Raw genomic sequence first — 26,772 nt, forward strand, 5'->3', positions numbered from 1 at the left:
GGTTGTTGCGAGTACTCCGTCAGAGACACTACGACATAGAATTGTAAACATCAAACGTGTGTGATTCAGGGTCTGGGTGGATACGACTCAATTTGGTGCAGTAAAATAATCATGTTGATACCACCCACGTGCTGATTATTTAGACAATTTATCATTTCCGATAGGTGCCACTCAGAATACGCCCCCCACAATCGTCGGTGGAGGCAAATCTTGCCTAAATCGGCTTAAAATCCTCTAGCATGTGATGTCTCATGCAGCATGAGCCTGCTTCTCCAGCTGCTGAGTTGTAGAAAGGATGATTGACAGAAATCAGAGGGTAATTTGCAGTAAACAGCTTTATTTCAGCTAAAAGTCGTGTTTTTTTAAATAACTACATCTGAACGATGCTAAGTGTGGCTGAGCAGTCCTTGTGTGCTGAAAGGGGCGTCAGTGCAAACCCCCATTACATGTGCGTAGCTCCAACTTTTTTTGGGACAGAGGTAAGATTGGTAACCTATGGAAGGGTGCAGAAAAAGTGGGATGTTTTTTTGGGACCCTTTCCAACTTTTGATATATGGAAATGCAAAAAAAATGCTGTACCAACTTGAACCGGACTGCTTGGTAGAAACGACCCAATAGAGGAAGACACCAAATATCATGTTGTTGTGGTTTCAATATGACTGTGTCAAAGTGTAATAATAGCAAAGCTTTATTAGGATGCTGTTACAGAAATGCACAATGAAAACAGATATTTTTCACAGGAACAGAAAGCATTTATTTGTAATAAATACATTCCTGAACAATTGCAAAATAAAGCAAAATAAAGCAGAGCAGGCATCATGACAGCATAATGACACTCATAAAGTCAGAGGTAGAATAGAGGGGGAGCTGGGGTGGAGGAGGGTTGTAAAAAGTGGCTTGCAGAAGGAACAGCAAAGCATAGCCAGGCAAGAGCGGTTAAAATATGGCAGCTTGATTGCGATTTGCCAATAGTGTGCTGAATGAATGAATCAGCTTGCTGCCAGCTGATGAGGGCTTGTGAGATCAGCTGATCTAAATTATATGACATTGCTTGTCTCTGTGGCCTCCCTGAATCCTGTCTTGTGCTGTTCAACATTGGGACATCACTTTATTTTGCATTAGTCTCAATTTTATCAAATCAGAGAAAGACAAAATTGCAGGAATGCAAAAATATTTTCCCAAATGAATTGACAAAACTCCCCCCTTGTATGAGTGTTCTGTATCTTATCATCTTCTCCCCTCCTCTAGGTAATAGTGTGGGGGGATTACGGGCGTATGGACCACAAGTGCTTCATGGGAATGGCCCAGATCCTCCTGGAGGACTTGGACCTGTCTGCCACAGTCAGCGGCTGGTACAAGCTGTTCCCTACCTCCTCTCTGGCAGACCCCAGCATCGGACCCCTCACCAGACGTCTCTCCCAGTCGTCCCTGGAGAGCGCCACCAGCCCCTCGTGCACCTAGACACCCAGTAGACACCCACATGCAGGGGCACAGGCAGAGTCATGCAGACATGGACACACGTACTGTATATACACAACGACTGTATTTGAAGTGCAGGACAGGTAGGCATACTCACATACGTACACCCATCTGTGCAGGAAGACACATGTCGCGATACTTTACTGGACATCACACTCGTAATCTCACCTACAGATCAGTGTTTTCAGTTTAGATCAAATCAAACTTGAAGTAGACTTAATTTACCAGAACATGTAGCATTTTTCACCCTCTCATTTTAACATTTCTCATCATGACTCAGCAGGGTGCCATATTGCATTCAAAGGCACCAGATTTCCACACATGACTCATCCTAGGGCCATCTCGATGCCAGTTTCTAAACTCTCTATGCCAAACTAAGAAAAAAACTTTATTTTTTAAAACCAAAGCAATTGTTAATGTTGTTATTCTAAGTATAAGTAGTATGTGAAGTAGTATACATTATAAAGTATGGATATGTAGCAGAGTCAATGACTTAGATGTAATGCAAAAAAAAAGATACATTTTACACACATGAGCTGAGAGCGGTAGGACAAACACATAAACACAAACTTCGGCGACAGGCTCGGAGATTCACATAATGGCCATTATGTGAGGTAGCAACACTGCTATTCTATAATTTCCACAGGGCAGAGTTTATATATAGATATACATAAATATATATAAATAGATAGTTAAAACTTATTTGTGTTTATGTATGTATCGGCTGCATTCTGCATGTTTGCTTGCAACCCTTGTAGAGACATTTTAAAAGTGCTTAAATCTTTTTTATTTAGCTTGCCTTGACTGAAGTAACAGGAGTGTAGTGCCACTTTATTTTGAAAGGAAAGATCACTGATAGTTAGGGGGAAGGATTGTGGCTTTAGTGACAGGGAGAGCGCTTTCATCGTCATCTGCTGAGACGGAGATCAAATTAATCAGCCGGCTAATCGTCTGCTGATTAGCACGTTTCTGATCCTAATTTTATTGTTTGGTTTTAAAGGACTGTTAGAACACAAAGGAGGTCTGGGAAATGGGTCCACTATGTCTGGGGTTCTTTTTCCCACATGTAGGGAGTGCAACAGCCTCTCTCTGTAAACCAGCACCCAGGAGTGTTTACTCTTCCTGTTGCTTTCCCAGTTTTATATATTTGACTTTTCCTCTTCCTTGATGGTCAATTGATCATTTATTGATCCATCTGGGGGCTTTACTATGAAGCGAGTTCATCTTACCCAGGGTATCTTTTGCTATCAAACTGGTTATCAACCTGTTTACTTACCGACTGACCAAACTCAGAGATTTGTAGTGTGTTCACCAGGTGGGAAATTAGCAACCACCGACAGGTATTTTTGAGCAGTGTTGGGTGAATTTGCTCAGCTAACCAGCCACTGGGGCAGGTAAATAAAAATTGCTTCCTCTGTTGGTTCCTACTGGATTTATTAGTGAAGTCGAGCAGACCTACACACTCACTGACCAAAAAAACCCTGCTGTCAGAGAGTCCCCTAAAATTAAACAAAGCCTGATTTTTGGCTTGAGACTGCAGAAAATATCATAAAAGTATTTAATTCTCTTGAGTTTTAAACTTATAATTCAGGAAATTACCTATAAAGTTACAGTGCCCCTGCAGGAAGCACAGCAAACATTTGCACAGTCAAGTACAGGATAGATTGGCTGAAAAGTGAGCAACAGTTTTGATCATTTGTGCAACAGCTCCCACTTATTGAATAGCCCATAAATTGAAAATTTATTGCAAACATAAACAGATCTGGTAGTAAGTAACCTGAGCTCAACAGGCTGCTGCTGTCGTAGTATTATTGGTGGAGCTTGTTGGTGGATAAAGCTCATAATGACCCTGACCATGACAGGTGCAAAAACATCTTCTCTGTCAAGAGAAGCTCTCTGCTTGCTCATTGCGCTTGTTTTAACTACAAAATGTGGCCCAGCATTTATAATGCTGCCACTGTATCTGAGCTACATACAGCTAACTAAGCATACATAGCTTAGCTAGCTTCAGCAAACTTAGCATAAGCTAATAGAATTTTTTTTTAGCTTAAGGTATGTAGCTAAATATGAAAGTGAATAGTGTACAATCTTCAGCTATGTTACCTACATAGCTTATGGAGATGAGGTAGCTTTGTTAGCTTTAGCCTTAGCTGTGTTAGCTACGTCAGTCTCCTAAAATGATGCCCTGGTCTGTTTCATATTGGAACTGTGCAAGATGGATTTGCCTTATGATAGACAGACGTGGAATAAGGCCAGTCCGTCTGCTTTGCAAGATTATCATACTATCAAAAAAAAGCCCATACAGTTAAGACCTATTTGGTTAGTAGATTTTATCACTGGATCCAAAACATAAGAGCAGAGCAGGTTAGATATTCAGCATGAGTTACTGTGGTGATTTATCCAGGTGTAAGGTGAACCCCCTTTGTGGTATTGAAGTCCTCCTGCTTTATAATGCAGCCCCCAGTGTGTTTGAATACACAGCAACAAAAATATCACCTTTATCCTCCTTACTTTCCTCTCCGTCACGCAGACTTTAACCAAACCCTGATGTAATCATGAATCCAAGTCCAGATTTGTATTCTCATATCTGACTAACACCAGTGTTACTTTGCTAGCAGGGTATATTTTTAACCTGCCGTGTTGTTTCAGGTGCAATATGCCACTCTTCATTACCTGTCAGGCAGTTTAAGATGGCACTTTATTGTAAAATGTGTATCATGTCTAATTATAACAAACATGCAGTGGTTGACCACCTGTTTATTTATTTGTTTTACTTGTATGGTCGCACTGTAGTGTGTACCTCTGAATCTGTTTATTGAATGCTAGCATGGAAATGTAACTTGTGGGGCTTGGGCAGCTAAATCAGGTCAGTTTTTCTAAAGATTTTCAACTTCATCATGAGAAATGTAATTTTAAAAGGGCATTTTTTTAATTCTTAAAAGCATAGCACCAGATAACATTGAAATCCAGTCAATTTAATCTTTGAATTTGTGTTATCAAATAAATTATTCTAAGCCTTTTTAATCATGGCAAGCAAAGAAGACTGACCTGTCAGCTGCTCAAGTAAAAGTGCAATGGTCGGGTCTTTATTGAAAGTGCATATTTAGCTATTCATGGTAAATGTTTTCTTTAATATCCTTCTGTTTATAACCTGTCTTGAGATAAACACCAAACCTTGTTTATGGATGAAGACACTAAAGACTGTCGTGTTTGAGTAGTTTTAGTAGACATTAGTGTCTCAAACTAAAGGCCATTAGAAGCTTGTGTATTTTAATGAGCTCACATTGGGTTTTATCACCACCATATGTTCTGTCTTCTGAGAACTGGGTCTCTCATTCCTCTTCTCGTCTTTTCTGCAAAAAGGGAAACATTCTGTTGTTGCATCACCTCCGATCGACAGACGTCAGCGCTCTTTGAACTTTGGATAAAGGGATTCCCTGGCATCCTTGAATTTTTGGGAGGCGGAGGATTATTTTTTAAACCTCCCACCATGTAAAACATCCCTTTCAGAACCATCATGGTGTTGGTTCCAGTTGTTTTTACATGTCAAAGCTTTTCCTTGCTGGATCTTCATTCGTACAGTCGTGTTTATGAAGTAATTTCTGTTTTAATTTGCATCTATTTTTGTGGACAGCTGGTATGATGTAAAAATAAGGACTTATACTCTTGATATTTGCACACATTCTCTTCAGTGGGCACCTTTTGTGGTGGCAAAAAAAGCGTAGGTTAGGATGGAAAAAAAGATACTTAAAGAGTGCAAAAATGTAAAAAGGAAAGTTATCTATAGACATGTCTGGACTTGTACAACATTCCTGCTGAATGTTTTTGGTAACTTTAAAATTACTCTTGATATTATTCAATGTTATATCAAATATTTTGGAGCTTATATGAAACTTTTATGTGTCCCTTTATTGTATATTGAGTAAACCTAAACATTAACAGTTCAATGGACTGAAAGTTAAGACTGAGATGATGCAAAAAGATGTAGCAGTATTCTATAAAAGTTGAGGGCAGAGAGCATTTGCCAAATTTAATTCCTGCGACCAAAAGATTTTGCGAGAGTCTTTATATGTTGTTCCTTATGAAGGCTTAATATGTGACATTCTGTATATTTATGTAGCAAAAAATCAAAGTTAAGCAATGGAAAATTGGCCTCCTAGAGAGAAAGTGACATTATACCCCCTCTTGGTTTGTTGTTCTCCGCACTGTGTTCACACTGATTGGACAGCACTTAACACACACTACAATTTAAGGAACCAATCTACTTTCCAAACCCAAAAAAGGTCTCTTTGGCCCCAAAAATGAAGTGTTTGGCTATTGCATGACCTTATGAATACATATAATGATATATTGTAATATAAAGAAAAACAATACAAAAAATCCCAGAACAAATATGTCCTTGCAGACTTGCTGGAAGCCTACTATGCTTACTGTGGCGTGACTTCGAATCCCAGTTCAGAAGGAAATATCAAGGATCTGTATAGTCACTGGAGGGTTAAATGTTTTGCCTGAACTGCATTAATTTACAGAAAACATCAACACAAAGCCCCATAGTTAAAATGACATGGACCAAAACACTCTGAGACAAAATTGGCAAACATTAATGTGACACCAGAGAAATCAGTTTTCTTAGTTCTTATTATTTCTACCAAGTCTTTAGCTGAAAGCATTTTGATATTTTACGTGAATGAAATATGGATTAACAAGATTTGCAAAATTGTAAATGGTGTACAATTTTCAACTATACAGTTTAGAATTTCCCCTCTGGGGATCAATAAAGTATCTTATCTTGTGTAGCTTTTTTAGCTTTACCCTTAGCTGCATTAGCTTTAGCAATGTCAGTTTGAGCAAACATAGCTAATACTAATGAAGCTGTGCAGCTAACATATTACATCTTCAGCTTGAGGTATAAAGCTATTTTACATGAATACAATATGGGTTTATGAGATTTGCAAAACTGTAACAGCAGTAATTCTTCAGCTACATTACCTATGTGGCTTACTTAGCTAACGTAGCTTCTTTAGCTATAGCTACATTGGCTATGTAGCTGTTTTACATGAATAAAATATGAGTCAAAATTTGCAAAACTGTAGACAGCGTACAACCTTCAGCTTCATTACCGACTTAAGTAGATAACGTTGCTTATATTAGCTTTAGCCTTAGCTGTGTTAGCTTTGTTAGAGTGCTTTCATGAACGATTTCATGAAGGTTTCTACAATTTGTAATTAGGTTGAACAAGTCAAGTCTTTTACTTTCAACTTTGTGCATCCTAGCCCTTACCTTAAACCTAACCGGAAGTTTAATCCAATTTTATTTTGAAAGTTTTTGTGTGAATTTGCCTTCTGACTGAGGTGGCGTCTCACAGCAGTGGTCTGCAGCCAGACGGTCTTTCATGTAACAGTAAATGAGCTGAAAGGTTGTTGGTTAAAACAGTGAGTCTTCTGCTAGTTATACCCATCCTTATTAAAGAGATAAAAACCAAACCCACGCTGACAGTTTCACTTGTAAGGTATTTATCATTACTTGTCTGCTGCTCTCCGTCTCATTTGAACTTGCTGGTGAAACAGGACCATTGGAGCAGCTTAAGCATGGAAACATTAAGGGAGAGGCAAGCTGAGGGATGGAGTCCAAACAGAGCACTTGTTTTGTTCTGAAAATCTGCCCTGAAAGTCACATACTAAGCCTTTAAAGTGCGGCTGGGGTTTACACAAGTTGCATTCTCTTGAAGGGTGTCAGAGCACTGAGATTTAATTGAGAGATTTCAATGTGTAGATATTTTTGAAAAAGCAGCTTACTTATTTAAGGATCAGCATTTCAGATCATTTTAACTCTTTTCTCTTGCTTGAGCATTTATCTTAAATGAAGAATTTATAGTAGTATCACATGATTTAAGATGCTTTGTCTCATCATATTTGATTTATTTAAGCAGTTTGAGAGTTGAAGAAGGTTGAACTATAGCGAGACGGGTTTTCAGAGAGTTTGTAAAGCCATTGATGAAAGCAGATGCATGCATGCAGGTTAGCATTGTATTATTCAAAGTGCTACTTAAGGACACTTTGGAGCAGTTTATTGGAAACAGCACGAGGCACATAAAGCTTTTTATGCGGCGTTTCGGATAGACAAGTTGGCTCAGCTGAGTGTGAATGCTTGGGAATGTAAACCCATTAGCTTGCTTGCTTTCCTGTAAACCCTCCCTCCCTTTCCTGAGCATTCTCCGACTTATTGTGCGCAAAACTTTTCTAATCAATCAAACGGAGTCATTTCTTGAGCGCTATGTTGAAAATGTATTTTATTTTTGTAAAGAGAGAGCGGTATTATTCAGAGAAAGAAGAGGAGAGAGGCGGCGTGTATTAAACCTGCCTTTAGATTTTCGGCGGGGGAAAAAAAAGAGGGCTCGTTCAGTTTACAATGGCCTTATTTTGTGTAGGAGACATTGCTTCACTATTGTAGCACACAACTGAAAGTTTTGACAAAATGTATTTTGCTTGAAATATTGTACTGAAGTTCTATATGTGTATATGTATAGTTTTATGAATGTATTTCTTAATCCTTACACCAGAACTGAGTGTAAATTTTTTTGTCATCTTGTTTGCTAAACCGTCTCTTTGAAGACTTTCCAGGGACCCTTGCCTGCGTTGGCCCAGGCAGCCCCCTCCCCTCCTACTTTGACTGTACTGTATACTGTTTGTCTTCTTCTTTGTGTGTTTGTTTAAAAGAACAGCTCTGTGGTTTGTACAAGCATGAACTCTTGTCTGGCGAAATGCATTTTTATTTATTTAAAATCGCCATGATGGATTTCTAACAGAACGGATCGCTTTCCCTCCCCTGCACCGATCTTCTTGAGCTGATGGAAATGTTTTGAGTTTTGTATTTTGAACTTGACAGTGTTTGCAGCATGGTTACTCTGATGATTTTCTTGTATTTAATCTTAAAGAGGGAATGATTATGATGATAAAACTATTGAAAAGGAGCGATTAAATCAATTAGACCCAGTACAAGTGGAAGCAAATTGTCACAAATGCTGTATCTTAAAGTAGCATGGACTTAGCCTTCCATTTAAGAAATACTTCTTCTGGCAATAACCATTAGCTGTAGCATCTGTCACGTCAAGCCTTGGCCTCGTTCATAAAAGCCGGGTTTGCTGACGATTATGAAAAAAGTCCAATTTCATTTTCACAGCACTAAAAGTTAGCATGCACTGCATTACGAATTTCTTCTATTTTATGATCAACAACATTAATTTCTGACTTTATCCTCTTACTTTCACTTTCTAATGAAGCATGCAGTCCATGTGTCTGTTTGCAAATGTAGCAGCAGTCAACAGGCTCAGCATTGGAGTTTTTTTGCTGTTGAATTTACCAATTTGTCTTCATCCACATCGCAGCACAAGATTCTTTAGTAGCCATCCTGTCCTTTAAGCTGTCTGTCAGTCTTGACAAAGGCCTCTGTAGCTCCCCTATTCAAAGGCAACCTTCGTTTTATCAAGCCCAGCGAAGCACAAACCTCAAACACAGCCTGATCTAATGGCTCGATATGGATCCTCAGACTAAACAAATCTTTGTGAAGGAATCTTCACCAAGCACATGCAGTCGACTGAAATTTCTGGAAGCAAATGGAAAGCAAATGGGCCCAGTAAAATTAGTTTGCTGGTGTTGGTAGATAAGCGGTTGTCTCTAAAAACGGCCTTAACCTTTCCACCGAGCAGTATTCACAGAGAGCGTATTAAAGGGCAAAGCATAGCAGACCGTCTCAATGAGAGGATGTGATTTATGGCAAAGAGGGAAAAAAGGGAGCTGTAATTTTATACCTGTGCTTTGTAAATGTTTTCTATGTGCAGTATTTGATAATGTAAAACTGGTATTTTTGTGGTTTGTACGCTGCAGAATTGATTACTTAAGGTGCACGTAGTTTTGTAAGAAAATAGAACCAAACTGAGGACAAAAAAAAAAACAATTTCGGATTCAGAAGCCTGTATTTGCATGCCCTTTGACATCTGGACGCAAAGTCAATAAAGTTAATTTGAATCACAAACTATCGTCTTATGTGTATTTGAACCTTGTCAGTCCATCCATCCATTATTTTGATGCCCTGTGCCTTTTGGGGTCGCAGGGGAGTGGAGCCAATCACAGCTGTCATTGAGTTAGAGGTGGGGTTAGCCCTGGACTGATCACCAATCAATCATGGGGCAACCTTGTCAGTCCAGGGCTAAACAATGGATTAAAAATGTGTAATCAAAGCTCATGAGAGGAGTTTTTGTCCAGGTATGAAAAGGACTAAAAATTAAAGTTATAATCCTCCATGACTCTGAATAAGAAGATTCACGACTATATAGTGGTTTTAATTTTCAATACTTGTAAACAAGGCAACAGCCACAATTTCGCATGATAAAATTACTCTGCTGGTGTGAAAGCTTGCATTGACTTACTTTATGCTAAAAAAAAGAGCATGTTTGGTGTGCAAGATTTTCAGAAAATCCCTGAAAATGTTCTCGAGATATTGCTTTCACAAGTAAGATAATGAGGCCCAACAACTTTGACTTTTGAGTTCTTTCCATCAAGACTGGTCGAGACCATCACTGATCTGCTATTTTTCGACTTCATTAATATGATAATAAAGAGAAGCACTCGCTAAAACAACAAATAGCTCGCCTGAAAAAACTCAGACATCAGTCCATCTTATTTCTGGTCAGAAATACCTCTGAACACCCAGCTTAGGCCTCATTCACCTGACAAATCTAGATAACATTGAATTTTCAGATATTTAAAATAATTCTCTCCCCAAAAGTCTTGGTCTTGTCTTGGTCTAGTAGTTAGTTTGGTCTTGAGTATACTACCTCTGACTTGGCTATTGCTACTACAGAAAATAGGTTGCGTTCCTGGAGCTGTTGCCTGTGAACCTGCAGATTGCTATTGGCCACAGAGGCAGAATAAGTGGCACTGCTTTGTCCACCAGGGGGCACCGAAATCTGCACAACCCCTTCTTTCACAGAAGGTTGAATTGCTACTTCAACCTCTGACGCTTCATTTTCTGGCCACTTGGGGGAACCAAAACAAGACTGAAGGCTGTGTTTTCACATAACAGCATAATGGCTAACTTTTACCCATCTACCAACAGTGACTACTGACAAGCTAAGCACTGATACAGAGTTGTGTTTATGGCATCCAAATTAGGTGGGGCCAATATTCCCTAGCTTTTACAAGGAAGCTCTATACCATACAGTGAACACACTGTACATCCATACATTTTATTTCACTGTATTGTGGTAATAATGAGCGAATGTTGGATATTTTCTTTAGATGTTGGTCTATTTAACTTAAGCTGAAATACACTGTTGATTATTAAGAGATGATGGCTAAATAAAAAGCCCTGGAGTTGTTTTATTACATTAAAGTATGTCAATCTGACATGACTGGATAAATTAGTCATTATCTGTGAAAAACAACCAAAATTTCATATTTTTGTTGGAGAACAAAGTAACATATGGAGCACAAGCTTCACCAGCTGGTTGTTTACTATGTAAAGTGATATTCTTGCAGTCCCTGTAAAGTGAAATCCAAATTTGTGTCAGAACAAACTAGATATATTGGAATATGGTTGCTGTAAACATGTGAAAACACTGAGATCTAAGTGTGACTGAATGTTGGATTTTAAGAGGGGTTTGAACCTCTTTCTTGGCTAGGTTTAATTTGGGCAGGGCAAATATGGCACCCGATGACTTTACTGCACCCCCTAATATACGATATAAAATCAAAAGCAGGTTATCTAAATAGAGTCCTCTGTTAGCCTATGTCATTGCCTTTATTGAAAGAATAACAGCCAGCTACATGTTGTTTCTTATTGTGAGGTTAATTTGCCAAATCAATCTGCCACAGTAGCCTACTGGTCATTAAAGTATAACAGAGATTTGTGACACAGAACAAACCCTAGATTACCACAAGGTCATGAGGCAGTCTAATTGCTGGAGTGCTATTTTTCAATTGAACCAGTTGCAGCAGGAACAAACATCTTGCCTGCTGTAGATGTTTTGATCCATATTTCCCTTGTCTTTAGTCCTGGATGATTAAAAGAAGCAGAGCGTGGCTTTGTCTCTCTCAAAGCAGCAATAATTCAGCCCCTCCTATGTGTTAGCTATGTGACACTAAAGATTGGCCAAGTATCTGTAGATCGACATGTATTCCTGCCAAGTCTGTCACAATAAAAGCCTCCAACCCTAATCACCCTTGACAACTTTTATTTTGAAGCGCAACATGAGAAAATGTTGTTTTCTCTGGTGGCTTAAAAAAAGAGTTATAACAGCATAGCAGACAGATGATTCCTCCATTCTGGTCATAACATTTCTTTTTTTAAGTTTGAGAGGATCGTGTTTCTCGTGAGTGGGCGCGGCTTCGGTACATTTAATGGACACGCCCACACCGTACTAGAGCAGATTTTCCTGCCTCCTTTTTTCAATCATTTTGAAGCTTAATTTTATAAACTTGGGAATGTTTATCACTTAAAATTAGCCTGGTGGTTCATGACACAGTGGCATGTCATAACACACCTACAATACAGATTTGATCACTTTAAAGGCTGCTAACTGAAACCAAAATTGAACCTTGTGTCATGACTATAAGGTTAAAGTAAATTTGGAGGTTTGTTCACCAACAATGAGATTAAAGTTGTCATGAAGCTTCGTTGAGCTAAGGGGGATTGCAGATGTACACCCAAAGACTTGCATTAAACAGTTAAATTACCTGCTGATCTTTAAAAGTGTTGATATTAGCTTCTTCTAAGTCTCTAATTAGCTCTAAACATTTTTTCAGATTTACTTTTTGGGCATTTTACACCTTTGACAGAAGAGAACAGTGGACAGAATTGGAGACAGGTATGAGAGAGCTTAGGAGCGACATGCGGGAAGGCGTCACAGGCTGGATTTGAACCGGGGTCGATCACGTACATGGGGCACATCTCAACCCACTAGGCCACCTGTGCCCCTCTGCTAGTTTTCAAAATAAAATTTTGTTCAACATTTATGATGGGTGGAGTACAGTGTTTATAATCAAAATGATACATTTTAAATCAATACAAGCTATATATCATTTATTCAAAACCATATTTATTTTGTATGTATTCACAGACAATTATTGTATGTTACAGACATATTCCCAAATGTAAATGACTGATTTCTATGAACATGAAATCAAACAGGGCAAAGCAAATGAAAAAAGCAGAACTAATATACAGTAAATGTTTATTAAGAAACATAATATACAGCAAAATTCTGATAAAGAATAAAGTACACATTATCTTGATTGACAAGTACATAAAGATACATTCCTTCATTTGCTCTTATTCACAGAAAAAAACAGGAACCAAACGTTGAAGTTTCACACATGAGAAAGCTCTGTTAAAGCCTTTGAGATGGACTGTTGCTGATTTTCACAAACTTGTCATCTCTAGCTGACGGATCTGCTGTTACAGATGACACATTGTCTTCTTGTGATATTGCTCTCAGCAGAGAGGGTGACTGCTGCTGCCTCAATGACACCGAATGAGCTCAGAATGAGAGAAAAAACCAGGGAGGGATGGATGAATCTCTGTATGTTGAAGGCTTTGTGTATCTGCAGCAGTAAGTCATTGTCTTTTTATGCTGGATATGTTTGTTAAACTCTTTGACGTTCTTACCTTTCACATTCATAACTTATAGCTGCATCTGAAACATTAGAATACCATGAAAAAGAAATTTTTCCCATGATTTAATCAGGGAAGTGAAATGTCCATAAATTCTAGCTTCACCTCATACAAAGTGAAATATTACAAACCCTTTTTCGTTTTAATGTTGATGATTAAAGCTCACAAAAATTAAAAACCCACTCTCTCAACGTATTAGAAAACCACAAACACCAGTCCAAAAATAATACAGGAATGTTGACCTTTTGAATTATTATGCTCATTTATGCACTCAGTACTGCACCTATGCAACAAGGCATGGGGACAATCAGTCCGTGGCACTGCTGTGGTGCTTTGATAGCAGCCTTCAGCTCGTCTGGATTGTTGAGTCTGGTGTATCTCACAGATTCCCTATGGGCTTCAAGCCAGCCTAGTTGGCTGGCGATTCAATCACAGTAACACCATGGTCAGCAACCCAGTTTCTGGTAGTTTTGGCAACACTGTGGGCAGGTGCCAAGTCCTGCTGGAAAAAGAAATCAGTATCTCCATAAAGCTTCTCAGCAGATGGAAGCATGAAGGTCTATAAAAATCTCCTGGTAGACGGCTTACAGAGTGGACTCTGGACTTGATAAAGACCAGCAGAGCAGCAGCAGCAAATGACATGGCACCCCAAACCATCACTAGAAACAGAAAAGACTAGACGTCAACCACCTTGGATTCTGTGCCTCTCTGATCTTCCACCAGACCCTGGGACCTTGAGTTTCCAAATGGAATGCAAAAATTAACCTTCATCTGAAAACAATACTTTTGGACCACTGAGCAATGGTTTAGTTATTTTTCTCCCTATTCCAGATGAGTCACATATATTGTTGTCTTTGGTTCAGGACTGGCTTGACCCTAGGAACACACCACTTGTAGTCCATTTCCTGGACACGTCCATGTGGTGGCTCTTGATCTGCTGAGGCCTTGTCCACATGGAGACGTAAACATTATATTTCCGTTCATTTTAAAAAAAGTTTTCCGTAAATACAGGACCGTTTCAGGAAATATCCGTGTAACCACGGATCCTCTGAAAACGACTGGAAATGCTGTGGTATATATGCCAAGCCTGTAAGCGGCGCTCTATTGCTGCCACAGAAATGCACCAAAAGAGAGAGGAAGATCACAGAAAACTGCCAAAGACTTTCTCTGAGTTGCCCTTCTGGTTGTTCTCCGAATTGGATTTAAGAACATCTGGTGTATGTTGTTCGCAGTGGTGGTAAAGGAGCATCAGATTTTGCTGTAAAAGCAATAATAAGCTCAATAGCTTCTGCAGCATGAACACAGCCCTGTAAGCCGCCATTGTTGTTTTGGTTCGACGTGCGCATAAGTGGGCTATGCTATGTGTAATGTCATCATTTCAAGAAAGATGCGGCTGGCTGTCCATGGGGAGACAAAGCAGTAAGCGTTTACAGATTTGTTCACTCTGGGACCCGGTTTCAAAAAGTAGCATTTACGGCCTCCCAAAACGCCATTTCTGTGTGGTTGAAACGACAAAAAATGTATGCGTCTCCGTGTGGAAGGGGCCTGACTCTAGCCTGAGTCTGCTCCTTGTAAAGCCCCCCTAAGTTCTTGAATCTGCTTTGTTTGATCATCTTCTGAAGGCTGAGATCAACCCTGTTGGTTTTGCACCTTTTCTTCTTACACTTTTCCTTCCAGTCAACTTTAATATGTTTTGATATAGCTTCTGAGAACAGCCTGCCCTTTCAGCAGTGACCTTCTGTGGCCCCCACCTTGTGAAGAATCAGTGATTGTCTTCTGAACAACTGTCAAGTCAGCAGTCTAGCCCATGACTGTGGTTGTGTGTACTGAACCAGAGTGGGAGAATGAAGGCTCAGGAAACCTTTGCAGGTTGGACTTTTCCACAGTATTTTAGTATTATGAGATAGTGGATTTTTGATTTTAGTGAGCTGTAAGCCATAATCATCAATATTAAAACAAAGCAAGTCTTAAAATATATATAAATCACAGGGAAAAAAGAACTTTTACATGATATTCTGTTCTAGATGCACCTGTGTATCAGATTGGCTTGGTGTGAAATAATGGAAAGACTGATATTTACACTAATGGCTTCATGCATTTATTAAAAATTGACATATTTAGCTAGGTAGGAACAACTATGGCTTACATGGAAGAAGGTTTCAATAAATGTTAAGAGGTGACAGATTTTGGTCATGAAATCACAATGTGTTTTGGCCAAATTGTAAACCCAGTCACAGTTTCTTTTAACTTGACGGTAAGACAGTTACATTACGACTGAATTGAACAATTCTCCAAAAGCAGACAGCACGCTGTTGAACATTCAAAGGACAGAGTCGAAGAATATCAAAAACAAACACACCCAAGCAGTTATCAAGTGTGTGCATTCGAAACAAGCCCATTACATGGCTGTGAACACATTCAGGACACACATTCATGGAGATTTTTTCTTGGTCTTGGTCAAAGATTTTTTGTGTAGAGGGAAACATTCAAAGAAACACATTCAGATATCTTAATGGAGATACAGTACGTACAAAAAACATTCTCATCATGCAGTTCAGTGGAAGAATCCGAAACGTGTCTGATCTGTACCTTCCTCTTCTCCAACTCTCTTATTTACAGACATTCAACATTATTTGAGGCCTCTATCGTACAAGATAGATTAACTTGAGGTGTGCGAGCCTTTAACTCCACATTTACATGATGTCATTGCATGCACGTGACTTTTAAGTGTCTCACCCTTGCTGAGGAAATAGCACAGTGAATTGATATGCCTTAACATTCAGTGTGTAATAGCCTAGTTTTAAAGGACTGCGTATTTGATATTCTCTACTTATCACTAGTTATGTGGTTATACATTGTGTAGCAAAGCACTGGAATACTGTACAACCATTGTAAAGCTAGCATTCATCTTTGGTCTCCCAAAATCCAGATTAGCACTTTTGACACTTAAAAGTTGAAATTAGAGATTGATTCTTAAATAAGCCCTCTGTGAATGGAGTAGCGACATCATAATTAAGAGCTGTTTAGGTATATTTAGTAGCTGCTTAAACTTGTGAGACACTAAGAAACTAGGAACTTATCAACACATAAAGGGATTTCTTAACTATTATTCATGGTTAGGTATGACTTCAGGAGTACTCAGGAAGGTATGCACTGTTTAACCACTGTGGGTTGACAGTAGCTGAACACTTACACACTTGGCATCAATTTTCAAAAAAAAAAAAAAAAAAAAAAAAAAGGCTCATTGAGAAGTTTCATACCACTGTTGTCAGTAAATATGATGCTAATGCTAGCAGTTTAGCATAGAGAATGGCAACAAGAACACAGCTAACAAGGCTCAGTCTAAAGTTAACCAATCTTAGCAGCATTACAAAGTCTGTTCTGGTTTTTCTCCTTCATTTAAACACAGTCTAATCACAACCGCATCCTACTGCTGCTACAACCCCAAACAAACACACATACTAAGCTAACAGTTAGCATATATTCCACCGTACGTAAAAGCCCTTCATCTTTACATCGCACGGCTTTGTTGTTAGCATATTTCCAATTCAAGCTTTGATGGCTAAGCTAGCAATAGCATTGGTCTGTGACTCAACATTTAATATTCTTGACTGCAACGTGGTTAGTCGAGTGCTTTTTAACAACATTTATAGCGCTTAACATTGAGATTACTTTCATTTGCTGCCTGGCTAACCACTACTGAATATTCTGAGAGATGCTGTCCATTATGGGGCAGTTTAATATGACCACTGTGCTTCCATTTAGTGCTCAAAATCTCTGAAAAATCTAGTAACACCTCAGGCTTTCTGATATACGCAAAACTGCGTATGTGCACTGCATACCCAAGGCAACGCCACATTGACTATGCATAGTTTGAAAGTCTGCAATGACATTGCCAAAGACATGGCCCCAGTAAAGCCCTTTTCCCACCGCCGTGCGGCAACTCGCCACCTCCAGTCATTTTAATGAGGGACAGGCGGCAGACGGGAAGCGGTTTTAACCGCGGCGGTAGGGCCCAGAAGCGTTTGCCGCTCACGTGAACGCGCACAGATTTTGCCCTGCCGCTCGGAGTTCGGCGTGTTGAACTTTCTGGCGGCAGCCGCCTGGCAGCAGCCAATCACTTCGAAGGAGGGAGAGAACCCAGAAAAAGCAGTCTTGGTGGGTCCAAGCAAACAATGGAGGAGCTCATAATGTTGGTGTATCCTGAATATCCTGAGCTCTACAACACGGCTCTACCTTCGTATAAAGACAACTAGAGGAAAAATTGTGGAGCCAACCACTGAAACATATTCTCTAGGGGGAATTATTTTGATGACGGAACCGTATTTTTCCCTTCGTTTTATAGTACATTATACATGTTAATATAAAGAGATTGTGAGGTACTCTACCGTGTTACTGGGGAGGGGTGTGTGATGGACTTGTGGGTGGGCTCTGTTATGACGTTCACTGAAGCACCTCTACGTCATTGCTGCCTCGTACCGCTGTGGCAGCAGCCGCTTTAAAAAATACTAGGCATTTTGGGGGACTCCTCCGGCAGGGAGGTTGTTTTCAGGGTAGTTACCACGCGGTGGTGTGAAAAGGACTTATGTGTTGAAATGCAAGGATTTGAGAATCTCATAAAAGCACTCGATCATGTTTTTTTTTTTTTGCTGAAAACTCCTTTCCAGAGGTGTCGAGGCAGTGAGATGGCGTTCACACTAGGGGCCTTGTCCTGGATCCAAGTGCAATGGAGCCTAAAGTCCGGTTTGTTTTGGTCAGGGTGAATGCAAACAAACTGCGCCCAGGCACCGGGACCTATTGGGATGGTGGTCTCAGGCGCAGGTCTCGGATGAGACATGAATGCAATCATGCCCGGATACCGGACAGTGTCATACATTTATATGAAGTTATTGTAAAAACTCAACGGCTTTCCATGGCATGGAAGCTTGGTTACATTTTTCTTCAATGAAAGCTTGAAATCCTGGTGGTGCAGTGCCTAAACTCTAAGTGCCTGTAGAGTGTAAACTCTATAGATGGTGCAACCCAAAGCAGGAAGTCCCAATGTCTGGACAAAAACTAAAATAAAACCCCAATGTGACTTTGATACTTATTTCTTTGATAATAAATAAAAAAGAATATATATATATATATATATATATATATATATATATATATATAATGTTATTTGTGTTTTAAAAACTTAGAGCAAGGTAAGTTGCTATGCTGTACAGCTGCTAGCGTTAGCTTCCACTGTAGCTAACAAAAGAATGATATGAATCTTCCCATTACACCTTTGACAAAAGAAAAGAAACAAGAAAATTTAGCCTTGCAAGTTAGGTTTTCCTCCTTTTGCACAAGATGATTGCTCTAAAAGTCAAAATTCAAGCACATAAAGAGCGATGACATGTTTCCTCCTCCTGCTGTACAAAAGTGAAGCCAAAACGCTTCCATTAACAGGTGCTGAAATATTGCACTGATAATGTCTTTGAAAAACTTTTAAGACTGAGACCAAGTTAAAAAAAATATTCAATGTATATTTTAATTTTAAAATTTGACCCATGCCCTATATGTCAGCATGGAGGAGGCGGAGGTTTTAAACCTATACTGGTGTCAGTCAGTAGGGGGCGCTCCAAATGTTTTTGCTCCATTATTCAGGAGCTGTCATGTCATCAAACCTTTTATGCAGCCAAAGATGTCAACCAACTGTGCAAAGCTTGGCTAACCTCTGCTCTTTCCTTATCGTGAACAAGTAAAAACCATAAAACTTCCTAAAAACAACCTGATCTTTAAAGTCAGAGACACCCATCAGCAGTTGGGCGCTCACACATACAGGCTAAAGGTACAAAGAAAGGTGTGTAGTCTTTAACCAGTGAACCTCTGAACCCTGTTGTCTTGATCGTTGTTAGAAAATGTTTTAAAGGCAAGCATGGAGATATGCAAAAACATGGCCATGGAAAAGACAAGAAGAGGAAGCATGGGCGGAGAGAAGAGAGAAAGAGAGGTAGTAATGGTTTCCAGAACCTTATTTTTCCTCACACCTGTCACCTCTTCCTCCTCTTCCTCCCTTGTATTAGAAAATCTCTTGGCGAGTCTAATCCACAGATTCCTACGAATCAGCTCTGTTTTGTGGGCAGCGGCGTTAACGTCACTTCTTGGACAGGTGAGATCATTTCCAAACATGAGCTGTCATGTGCGCTGAGCTTGGAGCTGTCTGGCCTCCCATGTGTTGACTGTTATATCCCATCATGCCGTTGGTGTTATAGAGATTCATGCCGGCCATGTGCTGGGTCATCTGAAAGTCAGAAAAGACACTTTGGAATTAACAAAGTGTTCAACTTTTACAATCTTAGGACCAATTGGCCAAATTTTTCATAATTTTACAGCTTCAGATGAGCATTAAAGGCACATTTTTGAGTTTCCATGCAGACATTTCTACTTTAATTCCCTGCCAAATCTAGCAACATCGTGGCATATGATTGATATTTGTGCCAGTATTTGACTCTAACTATGCTCAGTATTTTACATTGATGAAAATATCATATGTATTTGTCAAAATATCCTTTCTCCTCAAAACACCTTGATGAAATATGCTCAAATACGCTGGGCTGTATGACACCTGATATAAAACATTAATGTTACACTATTAAGCATGGTTCCTTAATGCGTGGCATGCCTGTGGTAGAGAAGAGTGGAGAAAAGATCATCCCTACAAATCAATCACATAACACACAGAACATATATCAAAATAATAGAAATAGTAATAAAGGTAAAAATGGCTCTCAAACGGGATCTGGCTCTTCTCATTCGTGTAAAAGAGCCGGCTCTTTGAACCAGCTCGTTCATGAACCACACATCACTCGCTGGGGGATTCATTACATTTTAAAGGGAACTGAGCATTAGAACACTGATGATATAATTTTTTCTGCTATACTAATGAGGACAATGTTTATGGGTTGCAATAATTAAACATGGTTAATCATCATTTCCAGCACTTCCACAATGTTCATGCCATTTCCAAATAACAGTATGAATTAAAATCCCTATGGCTTTTATGTTTTTATGTCTTATGTAAAACAAGACATGAAAACTTGTTATAGGAGATGTATTTCTTGAAAAATTAGAGTAGTAAAACTTAAAAAATAAACTCTCCCTGCTATCTGAAACATTTATTAAGGATTAATCATGCATTTATTATTGGGACACAGACATTTGAAATAGATCTGTAGTTTAAAATTTGTATAGACACTTATTATGAGGGAATTCTTGGTCTGGGTAAAAACTGACCAGGACCTAATACCTATTTATACTATGAAGGTATTAATACAGTATGTAAGGATGACTTCTTTTATAGTCTATGTGGTCAGAAACAGATACACACCTGGGCGAGGTTCCACTGTAGCTGCTGGGCTTGCTGCACACCGTACATCTGCTGATGAGGTAACGTGGCCACGCCCCCAACCTGCTGCTGCCCCATCATCCCGCTCTGCTGCTGCCCCATAATCCCATTCTGTTGCTGTCCCATCATGCCCTGGGCCATCCCTGTCATATAGGGTGACGCCATCACGCCACCTGGCTGAGCCATGACACCCTGGGCACCCATTAAGCCATTCTGCTGTCCCATCATGCCGTTCTGTTGAGCTCCAATCATACCAGCCTGCTGCTGTCCCATCATGGCCATGTGTGATGTCATCATGGTGCCTCCCATTGCACCTGCCTGGGCTAAAGAATGGTACGATCCATACGGGTGTGTTGGATATCCCATTTGATTCATATACAAGCCTGTTGGAGGTAACAACAAACAAAAGGCAGACAGTTTGGCAACATTAGGCAATAATGAATGCAAATTCAGTAATCAGGACTAAGTGACACATGGAGAGAACAACATTTGACAGAATTTTCTGTGGTTCTTACCATGAGTAGCCATACTGCTGGCATGTATTGAGGGTGTGGAGGCGTATAGGGAGAGAATAGAGTCCTTGGACAGCTTCTTGACAGTGCCCTCCTCTGCTTTGGGTGCAGGATCCAGGAACAGACTGAGGTTTTCAGGCACTGAGGCTGTCACTCTGTTCTGAGGCATTGAGTTTGAAACAGGCTGGGGAGGCAAGGAGATGGGGTAAGAATAGAGGAATATCGAAGCATGGGTGACTTAAGTGGCAAATAATGCAGAGCCACAAAGGCGGATTTAAACAGGGCTTGAAATTTAGGTACAAGACAATGAACTCTGTGCACAGAGACCAGAACAAAAATCCTGCATCCAGAATTTTCTTGTGATTTACTTGCAATCCAAAGATCTGAAGTATACCCAACAACAAAATCATGCAGTTATTAAGAATAAAAATGCAAGTTTTGTCAGGAGGATAAAAAGGTGGGCATATATACGAAGCTCTTTGCATGCCAGCACTAAGACTAGCTGATGTGGGGACTCAAACACTGACTTTAGCTGGTGTAGGAGGTTTATCTTCCTCAACTGCTCAAATCGAGGATGAAAAAACAATCCCAAACGTTGTAATACATCTATTATAAAATCAAAATCCAATGATGTTTGAACTCTGTTTGCTGCTGCTGTCTTGGCCAGGACACTCTTGAAAAATAGATTTTTGATCTCAATGAGGTTTTCTCCTGGTTAAATAAAAACCAATGTTGAAATTTGCCAAATAGAGATGAATTAGGTAACTTCACCAGCTAACATTATATCATGAATATAAAATGTCATCATTACTTTGTCAACTGTCACACCAGGAACAAAAAAAATCTGCTTTTTGTTAGAAATTTGAACAATTATGTTGTTTGGAAGCAATATAAAATGCATTGATCATAGAATTACAACCTTTTTGACTTTTTCACATAAGCCTTTCGTTGCTTCTGTTAAAAATGTTTTGTTCTGCTCTTTAAATAATATGCAAAAGGGAAGTTTTTAAGTGTGCAATAAAGAAATTTTATGTGTTTTTTTCACTCACTGAACTGAAAACGTATCAAACCATAACTTTAAAACCAAAAACTGTAAAGAACTAGAGATGTTCGATACCATTTTTTCCTTCCCAGTATGAGTTTGATACCAAGGTGTTGGGTATTGGTTGATACTGAGCATTGATCCGATACTGGCATGAACTTTCTGGACCAACTGTTCAGACTAGCAAATTATTTTAGACCTATATTTGGCTCAACAAATAAAATCATAATGTACTGCATCTCCGTGATGCTAAAGTTGTTTTCCTGCTGATTACTGAGTTTTGCTGCTTTATATTTAAATAACAATACTACAGGGGGCTGCATCACGGGCTTTATTGGCTGACAGACCCAGGGTAACAATATGGCGGTTAGCATTCGAGCTAGCGGCAATGAATGATCGTAATTTGATTAAAATGGATAACAAGATGTTACATATTGGGTTTACTGGTGTGGTTTTAATCATTAAATACCCAAAAAGTCCCACGAGTTCCAGACTCTCTGAAAATGCTGCGTAAATGGGAAAGTGCAACGGATAGCTTCAAGAGGAAAAACAAGTAAGAGGCAATAATTTATGGTTCAAAGGTTATTTAACTTTTGATTACAGTGTCACTTCTTGTCGTGTATGACAGCGCCCGTCTGGAAGGCATTTTAATGATCACATTCAGAGAAAACTGTCACATAGCCGCCATTCTTTGCTGCTGCAGTGGATCCTTTAGTTCTTCTTCGCTGCTCTGAAAACGGTAGCCCGTTTCTGGCAGTGAAGAAGAATTGATTTCTGGTTTATAGTGCTAACATTTAGCATGGCTAAACAAAGCAAAGTATAAAGCTAAACTAAACGGTATCAGATCGGTGCATGTACTGGCCGATACCAATACCTGCATTTAAGACGTATTTCTGATACAGGTATCAGAATCAGAACAACCCTATACAGAACCCCAATTCATGAGCAGGATTTCACCCATTTAATCTATGTGATAAAGCTCCCATACTTCCAACAGTAATCATTATAAAAAAAAAAAAATAATAAATCAACACGCAGCACAACAATTATTTAATCTCTATTATTTTGTTATTCATGACCGTGGGAAGCTTAATTGTAACTGAAACTAGAGTAACCACCCAGCACTATTTCATAATACATCAGTGAAGTCTAGAAAAAAAAATCAATATGTGGAGGACTTTCTGAGATATTTCAGTCTAGACTGAAGTGTTTGACAGCCTTTCAGACTCATATTATCATCCCTGCTGCTATCAAACCAAAGAACATGAAGGCTCCGTGGAGAGCAGACAGACTACAGTATGTACTGTGTGTTATCTCCTACCGTGGTTTTTGAGGAGGAAGCAGAGGAGGGTGCTGGCAGGGAGTTGAACAGATCCAGTGCTGAGTGTGCCAGAGCTGGATTAGACACCGCTGGGCTCTCATTACTGTCTGCAGCACATCTTCCACCATTAGACACTGCTGGACTGGGAGAAGGAGCGTCTAATGGAGGGACGATGGAAGCATTGTAATGATTTTTCCAGTGTTTCATATCTGTTTCTATGACTGGTTGTTTTTAATAAAAGCCACACATGAATCAGAGGCTGTTCAAGCTTCAGTGGGTGTTATGAGTGAAGTGGAATACCTAATCCAAGCAGGTCAGTGACACCCTGGGAGTCTGTCTTCGGGCTGATGTCTTTTTTCTGTCACAACACAGGAAGTCGGTAGAATTAATACATTTGAAGCGAAAAATTAGCAGAATTCATTTTCAGCACGCTGAAACAACTCAACACCTCATCTCCTAAAGATGCACCCAGTGTCACCTTCTCCTCGATGATTGGCAGCCCCCCTCTCCTCTTTGTTTATCTCCTGATGAATGTAGTGAGCATTAATGAGCGGTTAAAGAGGTTTACCTAATGAAGTGGTGGGTTAGTGTTTATAGACCGTTTCTCTGCTGTTGCATTTATCATCATGATCCTGGTCAGAGAGAGGCTGCACCGATGCTGAATACATTCAATGAACGCACTCTGAAAATAAGTCTGATTTTATGTGAAAGTAATGAAATATTTTATGAAATATGTGAAGGGAAAATAAAAAACAAACATGCAGCTGTGGTAAAAATAGTTCCCATTAGAGCAACGTACAGTATAACATCATGTGACTTTCTATACAGAAGACAGTAGATTGGTTTATAATGGTTAATAAGTAAAAATAAACAAATGACAAAGACAGACAACACACAGAGTATCCTAAGTCTCCACTTAAACCCTTGGTTCCCAACCTGGGGTACGGGATGCCCTTAGGAGGGCGTGAGGCTCTGTCTGCCCTGAAATAATTACATTTACTCAAGTTACTGTTACTGAACAGCTTTTTGTGTACTTGTCATATTAAAGTACTTTTTAAAATCACTACTTTTACTTTTACTTAAGTAGATTTTGGGAGAAGTATTGCACTTTGTTACATTTTGAAAAGCATCCAGTACTGAGTAAAAAATTAACACCAAAAGCCAAAATGAGGAGGTCAAAGCTTTCTTCCAACAGCAACAAAATGTCGACAAGTTTAACTTCCATATATGACAGTGAGTAGCAAATAGTGAGAGAATGATTTCACATTGCATCCTGTTGCGTTTCACTTTAGGTTAAGTAACAACCTTGTTGGAAATCCACATTCTTGTGTTTATCTTGCACATTAAAGAAATATCCTGTTTCACCTTGGAAATCTTCTGGGGAGTAGCCTCTCTGTACTCAAAACTGAGTTAACTTTAAATGACTTTCTTTTTACTTTTACTTGAGTAGATCCATAGACCAGTACTTTTACTCCTACCTAAGTGCATTTTGGCCAAAGTAGCTGTACTTTCACTTTCACACAGGGCTGCAGTGATGGTTGTCCTTCTGGAACTTTGTCCCATCTCCACACAGGATCTCTGGATCTCAGTCAGAGTGACCATCAGGTTCTTGGTCACCTCTCTTACTAACACTTTTCCCCCCCGATTGCTCAGTTTGGCCGACTGACCAGCACATGAAGAGTACTGGTTGTGCCAAGCATCTTCCATTTGAGAATTATGGAGGCCACTGTGCTCTAAGACACCTTTTAGTGGCCTTCTCCAGGATTTGCAACAATCCTGTCTCTGAGCTCTGCAGGCAGTTCCTTTGACCTCATGGTTTGGTTTTTGCTCTGATACGCATTGTCAGCTGCGAGGGCTTCTTCTTCAAATCATGTCCAAACAATTTATTTTACCACAGGTGGACTCCAATCAAGGTGTAGAAACATGTCAGCAAAGATCCAGAGAAATAGGAGGAACCTGAGCTACATTTACAGTGTTTTCGAATGGTCTGAATACTAGAAGTTTTTTAAAATTCTGTTTTCACTTTGTCATGATGGGGAACTGAGTGTAGTTTAAGGAGAATTAAAATATTTTTTCTATTGTAGCATCATGCTGCAATATTACAAAACTGAATATAATATCAATAATGTCTTAAGGAAAAAATCATGTGGAAATTTTCTATGGATTTAGTTGTTTTGTCTCGTCAGCAACAAATATGGAGATTAAACAGCCACTCTACTCTCTGACATCCTCTCTCCCTGCTGTGTTTTAACCAACTTTGCCTCTTTGTGCAGCAATCTTTTGATGAATACACAAGAAAATTGAGCATAAAGACTGAGGCAGGGCAGGAAGGCCATCCCATCCACCAAGTACAATGTCCTGGGCCACCAGGTAATGCCTAAAAATCTATCAAAAATGCTTTAAACTTCAGTCTGTAAAGAAACAAAAATATAAAGAAGTCTGTTTTAAGCACCAGGCTACAATCTGAGAGTTTAAAGACCAGACCTCCTCTTCTCTGCTAATGTTTAGTTACAACAAGCATCGGTGTGGAAGGACAAACTCACCAACTTCATCTTCTCAAACACAACTGGCTCCTTGGGTATGTTGTCACAGCTCTTTTCTTTCTGTTCAGACACAAACAACGGTTTCCTTGAGCAAGCAGACACTTTAGCGGAATGACCTTGTCCAGGAGAGACCAGACTAGAACTATTCATTTTATTTCAAAGCTTAAAAAACCCAAGCGCTTTTCAAACTCTGTATGTGTGAGGACTTACCCTGAGCATTTGGATGTCAATGACCTTATCCATGTATTTCTTCTTATCATACTTGTCCCTGATGAAGATCTCTGCTGACTGGTCCGTCTCTGGCCTCTGAAAGCACTCCGGTAAGAAAGCCTCATACAGGCGTTTGGCTTTGGCATTTCCCATCTCCTGCACACTCTGGCGACAGCAGCACAGACACGAAACATGCCTCTTTGTTAAACAGGGCAATAAACGGATGATTCAGTATCTGTAGATTTATTTCTGCTGCCTGTGGGGGAGTCCTGCTGATAAAACAGTGTGATTTTTTATTGTGAAAGGACAAAAATAAAGATGCTGACTGCAGGAAAGTCACACTGGGAAGTATAATACTCACATTCGAGCTTGTCAGAGTCAGACAAGCTGAACAGCATACTAATATGAAAGTGTCTCCTCTACTGTACTCTGTGAATGTGAACATGCCCTGTAGTTGCAGAAACCTCCTCTTTTTGTTTTTGTATCCTGCACCCAAAAACAGGAGATCAATCACACCTCTGGTCGTTACAGACAGAAGGTTTTATGGCCGACTTATTTAAGAACAATATTTAAAGCAGCCTGCAATTATCAGAGGAAATACCCTGTTAAATTACCTCATC

The 26,772-nt window shown here is 39.5% G+C and overlaps 2 protein-coding genes across 3 annotated transcripts in view; one reads left to right on the forward strand and one right to left on the reverse strand.

Moving 5' to 3' along the window:
* rims3 (regulating synaptic membrane exocytosis 3) overlaps positions 1-9,441 on the forward strand; it is a 75,799-nt gene extending 66,358 nt beyond the window's left edge. The window contains exon 7 of the mRNA XM_041810024.1: positions 1,249-9,441. Coding sequence (XP_041665958.1) covers positions 1,249-1,461 — 213 coding nt within the window. The 3' untranslated portion in view covers positions 1,462-9,441. The remainder of the gene's footprint in view (positions 1-1,248) is intronic.
* An 8,871-nt stretch (positions 9,442-18,312) lies between these two features.
* The window catches only part of smap2 (small ArfGAP2), a 40,478-nt gene continuing 32,018 nt past the window's right edge, over positions 18,313-26,772 (reverse strand). For both annotated transcript variants that reach the window (XM_041809602.1, XM_041809603.1), the window contains exons 3-9: positions 26,153-26,317; positions 25,943-26,002; positions 23,700-23,757; positions 23,400-23,557; positions 21,040-21,220; positions 20,507-20,907; positions 18,313-19,420 (exon numbers count right to left, since the gene is read on the reverse strand). In XM_041809602.1, the coding sequence (XP_041665536.1) occupies positions 19,295-19,420; positions 20,507-20,907; positions 21,040-21,220; positions 23,400-23,557; positions 23,700-23,757; positions 25,943-26,002; positions 26,153-26,317 (1,149 nt within the window). In that variant the 3' untranslated portion in view covers positions 18,313-19,294. The remainder of the gene's footprint in view (positions 19,421-20,506; positions 20,908-21,039; positions 21,221-23,399; positions 23,558-23,699; positions 23,758-25,942; positions 26,003-26,152; positions 26,318-26,772) is intronic.

The sequence above is a fragment of the Cheilinus undulatus genome, linkage group 16 (genome assembly GCF_018320785.1).
Source record: "Cheilinus undulatus linkage group 16, ASM1832078v1, whole genome shotgun sequence".
Lineage (NCBI taxonomy): Eukaryota > Metazoa > Chordata > Actinopteri > Labriformes > Labridae > Cheilinus > Cheilinus undulatus.